At 49.8% G+C, this 14,309-nt stretch overlaps 4 protein-coding genes across 4 annotated transcripts; 1 reads left to right on the forward strand and 3 right to left on the reverse strand.

Moving 5' to 3' along the window:
* Positions 1-552: 552 nt before the first annotated feature.
* Positions 553-3,509, reverse strand: UREG_05742 (uncharacterized protein; the record flags this gene model as incomplete). The annotated part of the gene is made up of 3 exons (XM_002585007.1): positions 553-573; positions 701-1,596; positions 1,691-3,509. 3 exons carry the CDS (start codon positions 3,507-3,509, stop codon positions 553-555), a joined length of 2,736 nt encoding a protein of 911 aa, XP_002585053.1.
* A 1,276-nt stretch (positions 3,510-4,785) lies between these two features.
* Positions 4,786-8,913, forward strand: UREG_05743 (uncharacterized protein; the record flags this gene model as incomplete). Its single annotated transcript, XM_002585008.1, has 4 exons — positions 4,786-5,079; positions 5,267-6,875; positions 6,957-7,073; positions 7,133-8,913. 4 exons carry the CDS (start codon positions 4,786-4,788, stop codon positions 8,911-8,913), a joined length of 3,801 nt encoding a protein of 1,266 aa, XP_002585054.1.
* A 620-nt stretch (positions 8,914-9,533) lies between these two features.
* Positions 9,534-9,953, reverse strand: UREG_05744 (uncharacterized protein; the record flags this gene model as incomplete). Its single annotated transcript, XM_002585009.1, has 2 exons — positions 9,534-9,560; positions 9,642-9,953. The coding sequence occupies 2 exons, from the start codon at positions 9,951-9,953 to the stop codon at positions 9,534-9,536; spliced, it is 339 nt and encodes a 112-aa protein (XP_002585055.1).
* A 1,411-nt stretch (positions 9,954-11,364) lies between these two features.
* UREG_05745 (uncharacterized protein) lies at positions 11,365-13,171 on the reverse strand (the record flags this gene model as incomplete). Its single annotated transcript, XM_002585010.1, has 5 exons — positions 11,365-11,631; positions 12,072-12,129; positions 12,454-12,533; positions 12,618-12,659; positions 12,878-13,171. The coding sequence occupies 5 exons, from the start codon at positions 13,169-13,171 to the stop codon at positions 11,365-11,367; spliced, it is 741 nt and encodes a 246-aa protein (XP_002585056.1).
* Between the last annotated feature and the right edge of the window lie 1,138 nt (positions 13,172-14,309).

The following is a 14,309-nucleotide window of genomic DNA, read 5'->3' on the forward strand; positions in this document are numbered from 1 at the left end:
CACAAAAGTAGGTTAAATAGTTGCTCCATGCCGGGTATGCTTATATAATACAGATTCTGTGCTAAGAGCTGAAAGGGCTTAGCGCTCTGATATATTGCTTATGTAAGGCCCAATGGGATATCCGGTAGTCACTCTCATCGACCTGGCCAGCATCGACAGAAAATGCCGGCAAATGATATTCCACTTTGGTTCATGTCAAGATGAATGTACTATAGCTAGGGGCATTGAGGAATTAAAAATAACTACTGTACATACATACATGAAGAGACCGGTCAAGAGACGGGACTTGATTGCAAATCAAGAAAAGGAATACAAAGAAAGAGGGAGTTAAGTTGTACAGAGGAATGGGGGGATATCACTGAAAATAAAAGTACACAGCACGGAGTCAGCTCTCCAAAACCCAGTATTAAAAAACCCACCTATAGTGAATCGTGAAAAAGAAGTGTACGCAATGAGTGTGTAACAAGAAAAAGGGAGGATATATGGACAATACACATGATGGGGATAATCAAAAGGCACATAATCCAACTTGGTACTCGTGTCTGAATGTTTTCACAAGAGGCCGTTCGCGATCTATGTTAGTACAGTAAAATCAAATAGGGGGGTATTTAGCGGGGATGCAGACAAACGTAAAAAAAGGGGAATGAAATTCGGTTTGAACAAAGAGAATCTTTTCGCCTGCGGGCTACGGTCATCATACTTTTCCATCTCGTCGTCCTTGCACGACTGTCGTCCAGTCTTCCCACTCTTTTGCCATTTCCATCAGCACGTTGCCCATAACGGTCGCAGATGCCATAAGACCGTGGCCCTCGCCTTCTAGGACACGCACTTCGCACCGCCGCATGGTCTTGCCCAGCCATCTGACGTTGTCAACTGGCACTCGAGTATCCTTCGAGCCATGGTGTATAACCACAGAACGCGTGATATCGTTGTATCTAAATCCAATGGTTTGTCGACGCTCGAGGCAAATTAGTAGGTCGACGGCTGGATTTGCATTGGTGGTCGCAAACTCCCAGATAGCGTGCGTTAAGCGGTTGTCGTACTCGCTTTGTCGCTCACGATCTGCTCCTGCGGCGGCGAGAATCGCAGATTCGGCTTTCGGGTCAGAGGGATCAGAAGTTGCGCGCGATACGATATCCTGTGATTGGCGGTGGACTGAGGTCCGAGGGGCGGCTGTCGAAGCTCTTCCTACCTCCGCTCCAATGGTGACCGCAGTTTCCGCAGTCGACGATGTTTCCTTCTCTTTCGTGAGGCCATTGAGTCGCTTGCTTCTGCGAGACGATTTTGGAAGACTGCTGGTAACGCTTGCACTAGTGGTTGTCATGAAACGAGAATTCGCCACTTTCAAAATCGGCGTGGGAAGCGCCCGTAGAATCCGTTGGGAGTAAGGCAGGGCGTTCGCTGGGAGTGGATCTTTGTGAGAACCCATTCCAGACATTTGAGACGGTGGTATCCAAGGTGCGAGTAAATGAAGCCTCCCCCGAATGTGTTGAGGCATCCGTAAGGCCGTCGCAAGGGCATAAATAGCGCCGGCAGAGTGTGCCAGCATTGAAAATTTGGTAATTTTCAGCTGATTGCATATGATAGCCAAGTCATCTGTTCCTTGTTAGTATGCGGAGTGGTTGATATTGCCAGCAGAAAAATAAGAAGATTGGGACAAAAGGAAGAGAAGAAAGGCCAGAAAACATACCGGGCCAACTAAGAGGTCCTGAACCATCAACACAAGGATCACTCTCACCGACCCCAGGGCGATCTGGTGTGATAAGCCGCAAGTTAAGCGTTCTAGCCAATTCATCATAGAATGCTGTAAGGTATCTTGTGAGGCCCATTCCCACACAACAAAACACCACATGCCCGTTTGGATCACCCACTTCAGAAAATGCAATTATCCGACCGGACTGGGGGTGTGTTACTTTCTGGGTCAGCCGCGAAGCCGTCATATATGCTCGGACTCCCTCATCCACTGAATCTGCACTTGACGGTCGCTCCTCTGCATTTGGAGTTTGGGGCACTGGTGCAGATAAAGCAGCTGAGATACGGTGAGGACTCCTGGTTCCAGAAGTTGCACTACTGGAAAGTCGCTTTGAAGGTTTGTGCAAGGAGTCAGCTTTCTCTTGCTTCCCCATCATTGGTTGTATGTTTGTTTGTTTCAATGCAAGCGGCGCGCTGTTCCTCTTCTTGACCAAAGTTTTCCGGCGAGTTTGGACAGTGGGTGAAGGTGCACTTTCTTCGCGGTCAAAACTCAATTCTTCCACTTTGGTGAATCGGGTCCTTTCTAATGAATCCTTCTGTTTGTTTGCGCCGGAGGGAGTGACATGCCTCACAGATGACTGTGGGCTTGTTTTGAGTGTTGAGGAATAGTGTGTTGGAAGCTGATCATCTGCATGTGAGCCATTTTTAGCATTGTCTTGTTGATTGTTGCTGTTCTCGGTGATTCGTTTTGATGTCTGGTCATTCTCCCCATTAACCTCTGCAATTTCGCGGTCGATAGTAAAATCCCGATTCGAATATACACTGTGTCGGGTGGATCGTCTCTTTTTCGAGCCACCACTTTTATGGCGTAGAGATGACTCTCGTGCTGGGATGAATCTGCCACCTCCGATTCCCCCGGGGCTGAAGCTGAAGTCCGTCGTAGCATGAGAGGAGCTCAGGGACGGTGCTGAATCGCGACGTGGATTTGGGTCTTCAAGCGGACGTAGCTGGACTGCGTCATTGCTTCCCTCCTCCGCTAAATCCGCCATTGAAGTGGTGGAGCGCAGACTTAACCGGCTTCTCGAGCTGCTGAGACGGTTCCCGTCTGCCACACTTAGGCGATCCGCCTCCTTGTCTTTGCAGAACTCCCGCGACGACCTTTTGAGAATACTCAATGGGTTTTTCAAGCTCCTTCTGCCTCCGCTGCTGGACGATGCGATGCTTGTCGTTGACAACCGGGGACCGGGCTCCAAGCTCACTATCCCAAAACTCGACAGTTCATCCTTTCCGTGTTTCGAGGACGCATACGACGCTCTAGATCCCGATCGCATCAGAGACGATTCATGTTTGGTGCTTCGAGACGACCGCCGCGAATGTGATCGCGCTGGGGGTTTGGACATGCGGACAATGGGTGATATAGCCGCATCGTCTGGGTGCAAAAGGGCAGAGTCGGGTCCATCGGTCGGAAGCTTGTATGCCCCGTAGTCCATCCCAAATCCGGAACTGGGTGCCGGTTCTTTGTCATCGCGAGGGAATTCTTGTTGCAGATAGCTAGGAGAAGATGGTTCAGTGTGGGAGCCGATTTTCGGAAGACTATCGAAATGGTTCCGCGCAGGGCTCGAGATGGTAGAAAGCGAGGAGATGAGGGAGGAAATCACTTCGGGGGATGCGGGTTGGACGTGTACATGGTTGGTGGGCGGCTGCTCAGATGCCGTGAGAGAACGAGCGGGCAAAGATTGAGGACGTTGAGAAGAGCCCTGCTGTGTCCGGTGGGCTCGACGGCGGGGTGGCACAGGTATGGTCGACGGCGTTTCCATCTCGATTGTTGGCTCAACCTATATGGCTGCAACCTCGGATGAAAAGGACAAGCTTCCCTGAGCACGTCGAGGTCAGACAATCAGTTGAATCCAAGGAGACACGGCGTCCACAGCGACCATGGTTCTCCGTATGTCTCGATCCGCCAGCCTGCGATTATTCACCAAAGGGTTGCGCCCATGTTCCACACACCACTGTCGATGAAGGCAAGGCCGCTTGCTTTTTCGGGCTGTACGTACGTCTGGCCTCGAGCTCCTTTGAATCGCAGCTGCAGCGATGAACCGGGAATCAAAAATCGAGCGCGCTGAAAGAAAACCCGACGCTTTGACCGTGGGGAGCTGTCCGGTTCCTGCAGTCGACGCAAGGATGAACCGCAAGGTGGGCTCGGGGCCTTGGCTGCGTAGGGATCAGGCTGACCAGAAAGCCCCTGAGTGGTTTGGAATGTGTCTCTGTTCTGACGCTGCTCGACACCGGCCTCTCAAGATGAATCGTGCAGGATGGTGCGGCTGGATGGTGGTGTGAAGCCGAAGATCTTTTTCTCTGTGGTCACGAACCAAATGGAAGAATTGGCGCTCTCCACCTGCAGCTGAAGCACCTCCAGGCGACGAAGATTCGCCATTGGAAGCGAGTGGAGGCCAAACCAATCTTGCAGTCGTTTAATTAAATGAAGAGATTGGGATTGTTGGCCATCCAGCACATGGTGGGTGAGATCTTCGCTTTTCGCGCTGAGATATTATTTTACTCATCGCATCCATCCAGCAGTGTCTCAAAGTCTAACTTTGCAGCGAGAATTACGGAGGACACTGAGAGATATACGGGATCTCAGGGATATCATTTGCGTCCGTGGCGCTGCTGCTGGTCCTCTGTGATATCTTTGATACTATGCCGACTCCATAGCTAAACGCGATGTAAACCATGGTGACAAAACCTCTGCGATTCACAACGCAGCAAATAACTACCAGATAGCCTCCCTAACTATATGACTCTGCTACCTTGTAATAATCGGGTGTTTCCTGAGGCAAAGCCCATCTTTGCTTCCATCGAATCGCTGGGCCAATCGGAGGATTGGTGGTGCATCAACCTCTAATGCCAGCTCGGCGCAGTTGAACCCAACATCCCGCCAATTCATGAACTGCCACTGATTCAGCCCACAGCAGCTGCTCGCTCAAGGACTGCTATTTTCCATCTCAAAGATGACGTTCGACTTGTCTTCCGCAGTGCTGTGAAATTGCTTCACAGCATTCCCCGAAACCCTCACCGGCCCAATCCGATCCCACCATGGACGCCTACCCCCCAGACTACGTCGACCATAACCTCCCGCTCGTCCTTCTCTCCGGGCTGGAGCCGAATGGCCAAAGCTTGCAGGACTCTCTCCCCTCTGAAGGTGCATATCCGGGTTTGGAAGAGCATGGCTTCCAGATCTTCTCCGACTTCCCGCCTTTGGTGGATGCGACAGCGGAAGGACTGCTGGCGGAGCTCTTGGCGGAGGACGCATCGCATGCTCCATGGAACGTTCGGACACATGGTGGAAAGGCAGGGGGTGTAGGATTCAAGGTACAGCGGGCTGGGCGGGTAGGTCAGCACCCCCGTCATGCAGATTGTCCGTGGCAGGCTGTGCTGGGTGCTTGTCTTTTGGACGATAATGTTGCTATGGATTCCAGTTTGTGTGCTAGTGATGCTGCATTGCCCATAGCACCCGCAGTTACCAGAGAGCTAGGTTGAACTGGGGAAATAAAAGAGCGCTGACAGTGGGTTACAGACATATACTCTGCCTCCCCGTAAGGCACGTCCGCCAGCAACATCATCATCGTCCAGCGGCACTGATCACCATGAAACCACATTGTCCCCGCTTATCCTGCATTCTCCACTTTCTCCTTTAACTCCCGGCTCGCCAACATACCCTGATGGTATTGCGACCTCCCTATGGGTAACCAAGCACCAGAGCTTGGTGCCCGCCGCATTCGTCAATTTTCTCCCGCTCACCCTTGACTCGAACATGGCATCGCTTCGTGACAATCAGCTGAAAATAGAAATCAATAGTCTAAAAAGGGATTGGGCTGTTTCTGGCTATAAAACGAAGTTTGTGGTAGCGTTGATATGTGAGGATGGACCACTACCCGCAGACGTGAACGAGCGGATTTCGAGTATACGGAGGGCCACAAATTTGGATTTAAAGAGTGTCTTCGTTCTTCCACCATCCCCTTCCCAGTTGGACATCCGTGAATTTGTAAAGTCGCTTTTCTCGTCCCTGCAAAGTCCATGCGTGGAGTATTATCGGGATCTCTCCAAGCATGCCAGACGAAAACGAAACAGAGGAACTATACCTCCTCCAACCGTACCACCTACATCGGGAACATCACAGACTTTGGCGAGTCAAGGCTGGAATATACGCTATGAGTTCAAATTAGGCGTATTTGCCGAATTCCGCCAAGAAATGGATGCTGCATGTCGGAGCTATGAAAGTGCATACGAATTACTTTTCGGGGAAGAAGTGTTTGAAACAATAGCCGGCTGGAGCTCTAGGTTCAACGATGCACGGATGCTGGCTGACGTTCTTGCTATTCGAATTATTCGATGTCTATTGTGGACTGAGCACACTACATCGGCTGTCAGGATTTGGCTGACGCACCAGAAACGTATCAGAGATATGGTTGACCGTCGCGGAAAAGGCACCAAGAACTATGGCTGGGAGGCCTGGGAGGCTAGATGGTCACTTGTGATGACGGACCTAATGCAGCGGGCGAACCTTTCCGCCCTAACCCCGCCGGCCGACACGCTCCGGACATATCCAAATATGCGCCAAACGGTATTGTTTGCGCCCCCTGAAAAGGCAGCCTCTGCAAATGACAGATTATACCCCTGGGAACTACTTCACCATGAGGGATACTGGCTTAATCGGGCTGCCAAACATACATCAAAAAGAAGGTTACTAGCGGAAAAGATACCTGACGAAGACAGGTCGCCTACCAGTCAGACTTCAGCCGCTCAATCAAAACATCGATCAAACATATATGACACCTATCTAGCTCCGGAACCCTACGATGAATACCCTTTAACAGGGAATAAGGGCACCAATTACTCTAGGTTAATCATTGATTATCTTACAGCTTCCTCTGACCAATTCTCCAAAAGAGGGCAGTTCCGCGTAGTAGAAAGTCAAAAGTTAGATATTGCAAGAGAGCATATGCGATTGGGCGAATGGCAAGCTGGGCTGGATATTCTACGGCCGATGTGGCCGGCTCTGACTTGGCGGCGGGATGGTTGGTGGCAGCTGATGGAAGAATTCGGGTGGGCGCTGAGAGAATGTGCACACCATGCCGGAGACCCTGAAACAATCCTTAGAGTTGACTGGGAATTGATGAATGGCCGTAAGTATCCGGTTACCGAGATGCACCCTTTCCTCTTTCAATATGCTCTGTATGAGTATTCTGATTCCTTCTTTTCTACAGGTTTTACACGAAGATCGGAATGGAACTACGACATCAACAAAAGCATTGCGGATCTTCCCCTCCAAAATCCTAAACCGTCAGTCGTTTTCAAGGAGGACGAGGAAGTGGTCCCCTGTTGTATGTTGGCAGAAATGCTATGCTTCCCGGTTTATAGTTTATACTGAATGAGTGAACAGTGTCTGCTTCGTTTGCTTTTGAGAGAAGCGAAGGAAATGTGGGGGAACCGTTGCTTGCTCAACTCGTTATAACATCGACAGCCCATGAAACTGCTTCGGCGATTCGCCTGTCTGAGGTGATAGTTGCTTTTGAAGGCAGCCTTCGCCCAATCAAGCTCCAAGCAAGCCCTGTAGCTGCGACGGTTTCGGACAACCAAACTCGAATATCGCACACCATGCTGGTCGATTCTCAATCGTCAGATGCGGCTAGCATCCAATCCCCCACTCTAGGCGGCACGTTGTCGATGACTGGCACTGTTGACCTAGCATTCCCTCCTGGTCAGACTAAGGCTTTTAACTTGACGTGCATACCGCGTGAAGCTGGCAAGGTCCAAGTAACGTCCATCACTTTGATGATCGAAGATGAAATGTTCAATCTTACATCCGTTATATCTAGTCAATCTTTCAAAGACCCAGTTTGGTGGAGCCCAGGAATAAAGGGCGCCATTTCGCGAAGAATTGGCAAGGATAGAGATACCATTACCTGTGATATTTTGCCAAAGCCACCGAAAGTTCGTATTCTGACACCAACGTTGCACGATCATTACTATACGGACGAGCATGCGGTTCTTGATATTCAAATTGAAAACGAGGAGGATGAAGCAGCGGAAATTTCTATTGAAGCCAGGCTGCTTGGCCAATCCGAAGATTCTGCTCAGATTCATTGGGTCGACGACCCTGAAGCTTGTGTTCAGCCTCGCGACTCCTCCCCTACTAGCCCTACGGACGACAGCGGCTCTCTGGGCCAAGTAAAACGGAAAGAAATCGGAGCTCTGGACTCTGGAGGTCGAAAAGCAATATCCCTCAATGTGACAAATACGTCTGTACCACTCGAATACGGGCTAGAAATCTCCGCATTTTATCATCTACTTTCGGATCCAGAGACGCCAATATTCAAAACTGTGACCCTTGATCTCCCATTCATTCGACCCTTTGAAGCAAATTATGAACTCATGCCCCGTGTGCATCCAGGCCCGTGGCCGGATTTCTTCCACGTGGATGAGCCCAAGCTGATTGACGAATCTGAGCCTCGGGCACACGGTCTACAGCAGCGATGGTGCCTGGATTGCAAATTGATTTCTTTTGCTCACGAGACCCTACTCATCGACAAAGTATCTGTGGCAGTGACGGGGATAGAAGGGGGATTGGTTCGCCACATTGGCCCGGAAATACATACAGGCAATGTTGAAGCCGCCGAGCTGCATCCTGAGCAAGTTCGGGAATCACAGTTTATTCTTGAGCTTCAACGACTTACGCTTGGCGATCGCCAGACGACAACGCTGAATCTGGCACTCGAGGTTAAATGGCGTCGACAAGACGCGGAGGCGCCATCGTCGTCGGCCGTTGAATTATTCATTCCTACCACGACACTGTCGGTCCCACGGTTCGTGATCCCTATGGGAGAGCCTCGTGTTCTCGCAACTGTCACCCGGGCATCCGCTCTACCCAACTTTATCCACCTCGACTACACGCTCGAGAACCCATCCATCCACTTCCTCACTTTCACCATCACCATGGAAGCCAGTGACCAATTCGCCTTTAGCGGTCCAAAATCTCTCGCGGTACAGCTAGTCCCTCTGAGCAGGCACACGGTCCGGTATAATCTGCTGGCCGCAGGGAATCAAAAATGGATTCAACCGCAGCTGATGGTAGTGGATTCTTATTACAACAAGACGCTGCGGGTTCTTCCGACCGAGGGGATGAGGGCGGATAAAAAGGGGATTCTGGTATATACTGCTTGATCTACCGTAAAGATAGATTTGCCTCAGTCATTGGCAGATACGGAATGATTTGAAAATGAAATATTAGGGAATTCCATCGACCTTTTCTGCTATCTACTCCAGTTCATATGCTAGTTAATTTAAACCAGGATGCCAAATGGTCGAACTGGTGAAACGATTTACCATGAAGATTCTTATTTCATTTGGGATCAGAATTACCTACCAAGCTCGCGCATGTTGAGTAATCGTCTCGTTGGTAAAGAAAATTCCTATGACGGTCTGGGGCCCAAGGTCACCAACAAATCCAGCGTTTAGGTGCACGATACCCATTTTCGTTGATTTTAGCAAATATCCATTGATATAGGCGTTGCCAAAAGCTGACGATGGGATCAAAGCTACAAAGTTTTACTGACAGTGCGGCAAGCAGGTGATTGAATAAAGAAGGGCACTGAATATTTAGCAGTTATATACTATTGCTGACCTGCATACAGGCCCAGAAGGTCAGTCCTCCCCTTCCACTCTTGAAAGCTATTTTGCAGGTTGATGGTCGAAATAATCATTGATACATCAAAGGAGCGACATAAGTTCGTGATTCCATCCTTCAGTTGGTTTCCAAGCCATTCAACCGTTCGACTGGGACTTTAAGCTTCTTCGCCATGGGGGCGGGACTGCAAAAAAGGCAAATAGTGAGTACTTGGTTCGTTGATATACTTATATATATATATACGCCATTGGGTCTAAGCACTTACTCGGCGTGGGCAGTTGCGGTTCTCATTGGGTCGGCCACGGCAGGACCTGCGCTCACCAAGGGAGCAGCAGTCGCCATTGCGATCAATTCTATAGGCGAAGTCGCGGTGGCCACGTTCTTCAACGTGTCGGCCGGTGAGTTCTGGGCAGTATCCGCAGTAGACACCCGCAGTCCGGTTATCGTCATGGTCACGGCGTCTGAGGCGGCAGTCGCGCTTGGAGAGGTACTCGCATCGAGTTGGGCCAGCTTCCTCTGCCATGGCCATGGCGCCGGTCATCAACAAGGCTCCAGCGATAACTGAGAGGAACTTCATGGTGGCTTTGGTGGGGCAAGGTAAATTGCTCGAGAAGGCTTGGAGTAATATAGATTGGCTTTGCGAGGAGGTCCGGACTCTTGATGATCGAGGGAAGATGGGATGAGAAGAGTCCTCTCAACGCCAGGTGAGGAGGGCCCTTTTATATCTGTTGAAGGCCCCCGCTGGGGCTGTCCAAGCCGCCTTCTGATTTCTGGGGGAAACGGCGATACAGGGTCTGGATCCTCGAAGAACCGGTTCACAGACGGGACGTTGCGTGAACAAGAGGAATTATGCATGTCCGCGTTGAATCTCGCTTCGAAATCCTCGCCTCTGCAATGAGATTGCAGCATATTTCGGAGCGGCATGGACCGGAAATTCTTCAACCATCATGGATTGACCTTTGAGAATCGACAGCCGTGACAGGCGGGACAAGGTCCTGCCTGTTGTTATTCGCGAACCGAGTCAGAGGAGCAGTGGTTGCTGGAGTGATATCTCAAGTATCCGGATGTGAGCGGCTTGAGGATGTCGAGTTGAATGACTGCTTGAGCTTATTCCTCCGCTTGGTGTGTTACATCAAGCAATCAACGTCGTTTACCAAAAGCCTGGCGTGTGGAGAGATCAGTCCATGGATCCTAGCCAGAATGATTTTTTCATCCTGGTTCCTGGGAGGCTTGTCGAGGCATGTGTTCCGTTGCGCAAAGGCACATCCATGGCTTCCCTCGTTTCTGCAGACAAGGACATTATTGAGTTAAGAGCTAGCTCCTGCGATGATCTGCACAGTAGCGAGAGGTTAGTTGAGTTTCAGTTCTAAATATTGTAATGAGCCTTGCCTTTGAACGGTTGAAGAAACAAACCTGGTCTTGTATCATCGTCATCAGTTTGTCTCCCTCGTGAGAAAGACACCAAATCCGGGCCAACCCCCTGCATCAAGGAGGATCGAGTTCATCAAAAGGACAATTCATCTTTTTCTTTCAAACTTCGTCAGGGTTCCCGTCCTGCAGTGGCCATAATTCGTGCTGTGCCGTCCAACTCGTTGCCGTCAAACAAGCCCCCTAGTCCTCGCGTATCAGACCTTCTCGACATGCAAACCACCATGTCGCCTGTTCTGCAGCCCCAGATAGGGATCAGGACACAGTCCCGGAGTTGTGAAGCTGCTACAATCTAAATTTGGGCCACTGTTGCCAACCTGATTGTGCCGTTTCCTCACCCTCTTCGCTTGTTTAATCACTCGCATCGGTTCCCCCGCTGCTTTGGGGTTCAGGGATATGGATGTTCAGTATGAGGGTTTTGCTTGCTTTCGCTTTGTCGAACTTCTTCTGATGAACGATGCTGAAGAACTACTCGCTAGACGCACTGCCCACAATGATTCTCTAGGTCAGCTTGGTCTGTTTCTTCGTACGTTTGTCCATCACCGGACCAGATCTCACAGTCAGCCCCCAAAGATGATGGCGTCTTGTTTGCGCACTTGGCAACATCCGCAATTGCATTTCTCCTCTTCAACTTTTGCCGGATGCGGAGTAAAAGCTTGACGCTGGCATGGCGGCCCCTGTTGAATCCGGGGAGAATTCCAGGGATGTCCATGCAAAATCCTCATTTCTTCCTTTCCCGACCTTGGCCCCGGAGGAATTGAGTTGATCGGGGCTCCCATGAATATTCTCCGAGCTTCTACGAGCTTCGCATAATTCTGAGGCAAAGCCTACTCGAATGCAGTGCAGGATCATAAGCCAGCACTAGCCGCCATCTATACCTATTGGTTTTCAGCGAGTTATGGGCCACGCGCCTATGAGCGGTGCGATAGAGGAAGCTGTTTGCACGATCAAGGCGTTGTCCATTCAGTCATCCTTTGTGCTCCAGGATCACCCGCCCGCAAAGCATGAAAAGCTGATGCTACCTGACTCGAGTTTCCGGGACAGTTTAACTTTCGACAAACAAAAATGATTGACGGGACAATCTGCCTCCAGACGCTGATATCGAAACACCCTACGTTGATTGGTGACCAAATGATTCATGGGAAGTCGTGGTGACATTCAGCCTGGATCACCCTTGAACAGGAGAAGATTCGAAGACCCGTCGATCAGGAACCAATTGGCCAATGCTTTGCAGCCCATGTCAGTTCCCCTCGGATGGCGGACATACAAGCTCCGTTGGAGTTCTGGCGCTTGTTCCTTGTGTTTTTCCACGGGAGTTTGTTTCACTACTGATAAAGGATTAGGACGTTATCTTTTCACAGGGCCAGTATTACCCGAGCATATTCCGCTGAAACTCAAATCCCCTTCTCTATCCTGTTGCATTCGGATTGATTCTGCTTTTTTGGTGATTTTCGCAATCAAAAAATGCGGTGATATCCTCAGTTCCTGATTTGCTCTAAATCTTGAGCCGGGCCAGAGAAAGGACGAACCTTTAAGGCCTAGCGCTTTTCTTGCGAGTCTACGCTTCGCTACTATCAGCGAGAATACTTACCCACGGATGGCCACTGATGCGGGACCCAAGGCAGTCTTATTATTCGACCTGTACATACGGTGAGTGCATGGTCTTATACGGAAGGCCAACCATGGAGATCATCAAAAGCATGGTTAGACTACACATCTCGCCGTGAGTCTTTATAAGGCCAAAGAATCAAACCCATGCTTGAGCAGTCTCTGATACTTTCTTTTAAGGGATCAAATCCCCCAGTCAGCCTACCTTTGTATTCCTCAACTCCCAGACCATTAAACTCCTCTCAGGCTAGGAGACATTGTGGCTCTCTTATGATTCCCATTTTTCTAAGGCCCTCACCCCGTACCTGCTCAAAATACGGTGGGTTTTATATATACTATCAAGGCAGGTTGTTCGGCCCACTAATACCCCGAGGTGGATTCCTTCACCAAAAGGTTGCAGATCAAGATGACGAAAAGATCGTATAGCACACTGGAATCTAATAAACGATAGACGATTTCACTGACTGGGGAGTTGTTGACTTGGAAGAGTGAAGTGAACAACCGAGAGAACCTTCGCTTAATGGCTTCAAGGCTGGGAAAGGAAGGATATAGTCTCACTTTGCTTTCACTCAAGTTGTGATGGTCATGCGGGTTGATTGAAGTGAGGTCAACAGCGTCCAATATGGTAACAACACAGATTCGCTTCTCAGTGATACCAGATGTGTCTCGTTGCGTAAACCCACGGGTAACACCGCGGCCGTCACCATAGGAACCGATATTACTGTCATATCGTGTGGCACCACTGTTCATTCCTGCCATGGCCACTTGCAACAAATGTGAGCAGCAAGACTCTTTCGCCGCTTTTTTGGATGGCACGTCCAGCGCGACTACAGTGACCCAGTCCTGCAACACCTTATCTTTGACTTTGGCATGGACTTATATAGGTCCCCAGGGGAGTCTCTATGCCAATATGTTGGAAATGCAGGAGTTGCATCTTTGCCATTCCTACTTTCACTTTGTAAGCTTCCTTCCCCATTCCGTTGACCTCACTCACCCACCCCATTCAAGGTGCCTCTTGTGTTGCCCGAATCTTCACCAACCACTGCTGAGCAACGCCCAGTGCTCACTGTGTATCGCGTTTCTCACCAAGCTCCACCGACCTAGGGTCTGATTCAAACCTGCGCCTACGCAAAAGAAATATTCCTATACAAGTGGGTGGCACCTCTCTCTCAGGCTTCCATGCTGGCGGACGCCGTGCTGACATCGATCTTTAGTGAAGGAATGTCTGCCTGCTTTACACCTTCAACATCCCCAACCCATTACAGCAAGGCCCAATTCCCCTCACCAGATGCCAGAATCAACGACAACTTTTTTTTATGCAGGATTATCATGATTTCATTCATGGCAGCCAGTGTTGCCACCTTGTACAAGCAGACAGTCCGTGACCTGGCAGGTTGCTTTGGACATGACACACTTGCTGAGACTCTATATGAAGACATTAGGCAGAATTCACCATATGCTGCTGTAAGAGCCATGTGCTGTCATCTTATCGCCTTGCAAGACTAACTGTCCTTACAGCGATATCATCTGTGGCCGTACGCCCAAGGCCTTTTTGCTCTTTCTTCATATTTGGCATGATTGTACAGAAGGCGCTCATCCCAACCCCGCAACCATCTTTGTGTCTGTTGCTATTATGTGTATCTCTATGGTTTGAACAGGTACGTGTCTCAGGCCCGTTCAGTTCGAAACCGAATCCCTTTAACGGCCCTTATAAGCTTGAAAGGAATATTTTTAGAGATTCGGGAGAGTGTGGTTCGGCTTCCACTCTTTATAAGCTTATAAAATGGTATAAGGATTTGCAATAGGAAGCTTTGCCAGCAATGGCAGTGGTGTTATGCTCCACTTACCTTCTTATTGTAGTTAGAAGGCCATATTTTCATGTTGAAATGAGCTGAAA

The sequence above is a fragment of the Uncinocarpus reesii genome, genomic scaffold (genome assembly GCF_000003515.1).
Source record: "Uncinocarpus reesii 1704 scaffold_3 genomic scaffold, whole genome shotgun sequence".
Taxonomy (NCBI): Eukaryota; Fungi; Ascomycota; class Eurotiomycetes; order Onygenales; family Onygenaceae; genus Uncinocarpus; species Uncinocarpus reesii.